This window comes from Belonocnema kinseyi, chromosome 8 (assembly GCF_010883055.1).
Source record: "Belonocnema kinseyi isolate 2016_QV_RU_SX_M_011 chromosome 8, B_treatae_v1, whole genome shotgun sequence".
NCBI lineage: Eukaryota > Metazoa > Arthropoda > Insecta > Hymenoptera > Cynipidae > Belonocnema > Belonocnema kinseyi.
This window is the reverse complement of record NC_046664.1, coordinates 49,843,825-49,850,226: the sequence shown is the minus strand read 5'-3', so window position 1 is coordinate 49,850,226 and position 6,402 is coordinate 49,843,825. Positions and strand designations below refer to the sequence as shown.

General features: G+C 35.9%; 1 protein-coding gene across 1 annotated transcript in view; it reads right to left on the bottom strand.

Moving 5' to 3' along the window:
- Positions 1 to 6,402, bottom strand: part of LOC117178035 (long-chain fatty acid transport protein 4-like) — a 65,713-nt gene that overhangs the window by 14,563 nt on the left and 44,748 nt on the right. Inside the window, exon 5 of the mRNA XM_033369235.1 lies at positions 4,353 to 4,554. Within this exon, the coding sequence (XP_033225126.1) occupies positions 4,353 to 4,554 (202 nt within the window). The remainder of the gene's footprint in view (positions 1 to 4,352; positions 4,555 to 6,402) is intronic.

The window sequence follows — 6,402 nt, the reverse complement described above, 5'->3', positions numbered from 1 at the left end:
CAGCGTTTCATAAAACGCTGATTTCGAGTTAAATATCGTACATCACTCGTGGTATTAGACCGGTCCTCACATGGAGCTGATAACACTTTTTAATGTAATATACTATTAGCCATATCATACTCATCCTATTTCTTTGTATCTTACCGACAAACAAACTTTCGAAAAACAATTTTTTAAATATAAAAGAAAATCGCATGTAATTTGGAAACAAGTTTTTAAAAAGTCCACTAAAAGTCGCATCAAATTTTTAGCGATAATGGAAAAAGTAGTATCAGACACTCAATAACTGAAATAATAACTTTATTTGTTTGCGAATGTAAAGAACGTAATTTTCATTTACTTTAAAATATTATTTAAGCGATAAAAGTACTCTTTAGTGTTAAAACGATTTTTTAACAATAATAATTCAGGTTGAAGGATTCTCAATCTGGGGTTCAAACTTTTTATTATTTCGTTTATTAGTTGTAACTTCAAGAATATTCATTTAAACAATTTCAAACTTGAAATTATTTAACAAACAATTAATCCTATAAATTGGAGACTGTAATTTGCATGGGAAATATGTCCTTTTAAACTCAAAATTCACAACCCAAAATATTCTCTAAACAGGCAGAATAGTTTAATTTTCGACGAAAATAAAGAATAATTTCTTTTAAATAAAATTAATATACGTAAAATATCAAATTCATTGAGAAAAAAGATTAATTAAATTAATCAATAATTTGTGTCATAAAAAATTTCTTTCGATCAAATGAATATTTCGTTAGATGTATTCAGTGTTACTATTTAGTACTATATTTTTTGGATTAAAGTAATTTTTTCTCAATATATAAAATGCTTTTAATTAGTGAGATTCAAAGTCGAAATATATTCCATTTTTAACCCCAAGACGAATTTTTAAAAAAATAGTTGTATTTTTAAGTTAAACAGTTGAACGGTTGAAAAGACAGTCGACTTTTAAACCCGAAAAAGGTCACTTTCAACCAAATAGTTGCATTTTTTAGAAACACGTTGAATTTTTAACCAAAGAAGATTATTTTTAAACGAAATAGTTGAATTATCAACTAAATGACCGAATTTTCAAAAAAAATAATGATAACCAAACAGTTGAATTTGCAACGAAATAGATTAACTTTTAGTCAAAACAGATGAATTTTAAACTAACCAGAGGAATTTATAAACACAACAAAATTGAATTTCTATGCCCAAAAGACGCATTTTTTAGCAGATTTTAAAATTTCCACAAAAAAATCTATTTTCTACCAAGTAAGAAACGTTTTAAACTTTTCTCCTATAAAATAGAAATTTTCAATAAAACAAAATATTAATTTTTGCCCCAAAAAGGCAAATGTTCAACAAAAAGTTAAATTTTTTATCAAAAAAGATTACCTTTGAACAAAATAATTAAATTTTCAACAAAATAGATGCATTTCAAAGGCGAATTTTCAATCAAGCAGTTACATTTTCGACAAACAAAAATTACTTTTTCACCAATTAGTTGAATTTTCAACAAAATAATCAAGTTTTAAAAAAATTGTCCAATTTTCACCCAAAAATAATTAATTTTGGAACAAAATTATTTGTTTTTCTAATTGGGTTCTATTGATTCAGTTTGTATTTAAGCTAAACACACGAGAAAAGGGATAATTTTCTGGAAAACAGGGAGAAAAGAGAGTCTTTAAAAAGGCGCAAAAAGAATAATAGAAAGAAAGAATGAAGACTATAATTGAGTTTGAAATTAATCGATATAAAAAGATTTTGACTCAGAAATGTCTAACTGTTGAGGCTAATAATGAAAAAACTTCTCAGAATAAAGCTTAAATGTAAAATTATTTAATTTTTAAGGTTTCGTTTCCCCGGGAAGAAACTTTAATAGTTTCGGTCGAGTGTCCGTCGCCTTATTTTTAAAAGCAGGGGAAATAAGGGGAAATAAGATGTAGATAAGTAGGGGAAGTAGGGGAAGTGACGGAAGGGTAGATAAGGGTAGCGAATGTAGAATAATTGACAGATGTGTACTAGGGGAAATGAATAAAATATTTTGGACAATGTGGCTGAGGAATCAGGGGAAGTTCTATGTAGAAGTAAGAGGAGGGGAAATAAAGGTAGCAGAACTAGAGAAGTGCGAAAGAATAATTAAATGAAATGAGGGGAAATAATGGGAAGTAAGGGTTGGAGAAGCAGAAAATGTGAGGGGAAATGATGCTATGGTGAGAAGGGGAAGTGTGGTGTAAGAAAAATAAGGGAAGGATAAAATAGGATAAGAGGAGGTATAGGGAATGTATGTATGTATGAAGAGGAACTGAAATTTGGGGAACTAGTGAAAGTGGGGAAAAATGTTGGAAAATAAGTTCGTGTAAGTAGAAAAAGCGAGGGGAAATATGGCGGAGGATCGTAGGGGAAGTAGAGGAAGACGCTATTACAGCAAGTGACGGGAAAGTGTGGGAAATGAGGCGTGGGGAAGTAAGAGAAGTGGTGTGTAAGGTAAACGAGGGTGTCGGAAGTATGAGAAGTGTATGAGGGGGACGAGTAGAAATGAGAGGATATTATGGAAATGAGGGAAGCCTAAGCAGGGAAACTAAGGGCTAATCAGGCGAGGGGAAGTAACGGAAATGTAGTAAGGGTATTAAGAGTGGCTGATGTAGCATTAGTGTGGAAGGGGAACTAGTGGAAATGAGGGGAAATTATAAAAGTTCGGGGAGTGTAAGTAAGGAATATGAAGGGAAATGCATCGAGAAAAAGAACGGGAAGTACGAGAACTGACGGGAGAAGAAAAGTGGTAAGCGGAAGTAGGAGGATGGGCAAAGGGAAATTAGGGGATGCGTGGAGAAAAGAGGTGAAATAAGGTGAGGATAAGTAGGAGAAGTGGATTGTAGGAAAAGTAAGCGGAGGGGAAATAAGAGTAGCGGAAGTTAAAGTAGCAGGGGGGAACCAGGGTAAGTGAGGACGAGGTATGGGAAATGTGGGTAGAAAAGTAGGGAAAGTGAGTTAAGGGAACTAGGGGATGGGCGGGCAATCTTTAGGAAATGAGAAGAGGTTAAGTAGGATAAAACAGAAGCAATAAGGCAAAGGTAGTGGGGGCAGTGTAGTGTAGGGAAAGGCAGGGAAGAGTAAATGAGCAGAGAGGAAGTGAGGGCAGCAAAAGTAGAATTAGAGAGAAAGGGGAACTAGGGGCAGTGAGAGGAAAGTATAAGAAATAAGATGTGTGGAAGTAAGGGAAGATATGTGTAGGGGAAATGAGGTTAGAAATAGTAGGAGAAGTGTGTTAGGGAAAGTGAGGGGAAACTAAGGAAAATGTGGAGACGGTTATTAGGGAACGTAAGGGTAAAACAGGTGAGGGGGAGTGGTATGTAGAGGTACTCAGGAGATGGTAGCAAAAGTAGGAGAAGTGGGACAGAGAAACCAGTAGAAGTAAGGGGAAAGTATCGGAAATGAGGAGAGCAGAAGTAGAAGTAGAGAGCTCAGGGGTGGAAGTAAAGAGGGTAGCGAAAGAAGGAACATTGGGAGAGGGGAACTAGGGGAAGTGTGGATAATAGGGCAGGACGAGGATTTGAGAGGGAATATGGGGCAGGGAATTAAAGGAATGGGAGTGTTAGCTGGAAAGTAATGAGACTAAGAAAATGACAATGAAAAAGTTAGGAATGGGAGGGGAAGCGAAGGTTGAAGTTTGGAGAGGGAAAGTAGGAGATAAGAGGAGACGTAGAGAAATGTGGAAGGATAAGGTGAAGAGGCAAGTTTAAAAGATTTCATGAAAGTCTTAATAGTCTACGACACCTTTTTTGTGTGATGACTAATTTTTAATGTTCTCAGTTAACATGGTAGGGTTTTTGTTTAGTTTTGACTTTTTATTTTGAAAGACTCATTGTGACTAAAGAAACTTAAAAACGGAAAAAAAGACGATTAATCGCATTTTTCTTTAAAAATTTGCATTTTTTTCAAATGAGTCGAAAAAGTAGAAGAAGCCGCACGAAGCGAGCCCTGTGAGGAAATCATGGACATAGGAAACAAGGGACTAGGCATGCCATTGCGGGGGTAATGCAATAAGGGGGGAGGTCCGCCACCTTTTGATCCCCCGCGACAAACATGGCAGCGCCCACATGTTTATATTTTCATGCACAGTTTGTCGGCAAAAATGCTCGTGCGCATAATGAAATGGCACATCGTAAGATGGCGGCTCTCCCCACTCATGTAATTCTCCCCCCTCTCGTGGATTCAACCCCGCTCGCCAAGTTAGGATGACATGCCTAGTCCCGTGTTTCCTATGCCCATGGAGGAAATCAATTTTTCTGGAAAACCGTCGGCAAAGTAGGAATCGGGCAAGTATGACATGGCCTTAACTAGAAAAAAGAACTTACAGTACATTCATAATGAGCACAGTCGGGCCAGAATTTCGAAGCACTGAAACGTCTACGAAGAACGACTGTAATTCCTCTTAAAAGAGCCTGCCCTGCCCCGACGACTCCACCGGCTGTGTGATAAAGCGGCAAAGAATCATAGAGCCTGTCAGTCGATCGAAGAGCCAGCATCGAATAAACACCACACGACATTAACATAAATCTAAAAATAAATTATTATAATTTTATTAATAATTTTATTTCGCTAAAAGCTAGGTTCGAGAAATTCAATATTTTTTCTCCGAAATGTACAACCAAAACTATATAAAAATCATTTTAGACATTTTACCATTTACAATTAAGGGTGAGTCAGAATAATAATAGTAATATTTCAAACAAAGTTACTTCATAACTGGATTCAGATTATTGTAATAAGTCTATTTTATTATTATTTTTAAATTAAAATAATATAATTGTAATGTTTCAAAGTTTAACATTTTCTGAGTTACTTTTGAAAAAAGGTAACTATCGTGACTGTTGCATATTGCATACAAATATATAAGACATTCATTATATTGAGGAAAATAATTAACGCTTATTTCTATTCGCATTCTGTGTTTTTTTACCATCAATTTTTAGCTTTGGTCCGATTTTAAATTTAAAAAATTAAAGTGCGTTTAATCAATACAAATAATTTTCGTATTGATTGACTTAGTTATGAGAAAAATTTGATTAAAAAAATTATCAATTAGCATGATTTTTGGTAAATACATTCTTTATTTTAGAAACTACTTCTTATTAATGTATGAGTGACACTGAATCACGAAAACAGTAAACAATTAACAATAACTTTAAATATCTATTATATAATATTTATTAAGAATAATAAAATATTATTAAAGGGATTAATGTAAAAAGTGAAGAAACTATACAAAGATATTTACTTTAGAATTATTTAAATTTATTTTATAATGCACAAATGGGCTTCCTTTTCCGGCACCGATCGCGAAAGAACTCTTTTTTGTCAAGGGGCATATTTTTGGATTTGGTGAAGGGAATAAGGGTGAGTGCATGCAGAAGAGGCAGAGAGTGCGGAGATCGAGTGTAAAGGAATAATGGTGAGTGAAGGAAAAGGTGTGAAGGGTGAAAGTGAGTGGTTTGAAGTAAAAATTTTGAGCGTGTGAAGTTTTTGAGGTTAGGAGTGGAAAAATAGTTACTTGGTCAGAGGGGCAAGAGGTAGGTGATAAAGGCGGGAACCGTCACGGAGCTTCGGGTAAGGTAGAATGCCGACGACGCGAACCATAGTGGCAGCAACAGCTGACGTTGCTGAAAGCATTGGCAGAGGAGGGATGGGTGACGTTGATCGCAGTGACAGCAGCAATGATGAAAGTGCCGAGAAATCGACCTGGGTGGGGAGGGTAGCGGACACAGGTACGGGCATGCAACGCGGAAGGCCCTTAAATTTACAGCGCCTTAACAAGCTAGGCAACGCGGGTTAGAACAGAAGTCTGGACGAATGCCAAAAAAAGGCAAGCGCGACTAGCAGTGAAGGGGAGGAAAAAAGGAAAAGAGTGGCTGGGGAAGATGAGGTAGAAAGGGACCAGGATAACAAGAGAGTTATAATTATACGGAAAACACCAGAGAGAAATTAGGGGGTTGGGGTGGGTGTTTGAAAAATTGGATAAACGCTGGAAGGAGGAGAAAGACAAGGTTTGGGGTAAGCCAGAGAGCATTGAGAATAGACAGAGAGAGGTTGACGAACAGAGATCTAGAGAAATAAAACAGTTGGAAGAACGGGTATCCAGTCTAGAAATTAGGAATGAGCATATGCGGGGAAAGATAGAGGATGAAGAAATAGCTAAAGGGAATGAAAAGAACGTCCGAAGTGAGAATGAAAGATTGAAGAAGACTCAGCGACATTGAAAAAAGATTAGAAGGAGAAGAAAGGGCAAAGAGGAAAAATAACTTAGTAGTTAAGGGATTAAAAGTGAAGAGTGAAACAGGAGAAGTGGAGGTAAAAAATCTTTTGCGAGACATTAGAGTGCAGGTAAGAGTAGAAGGAAAAGTAAAA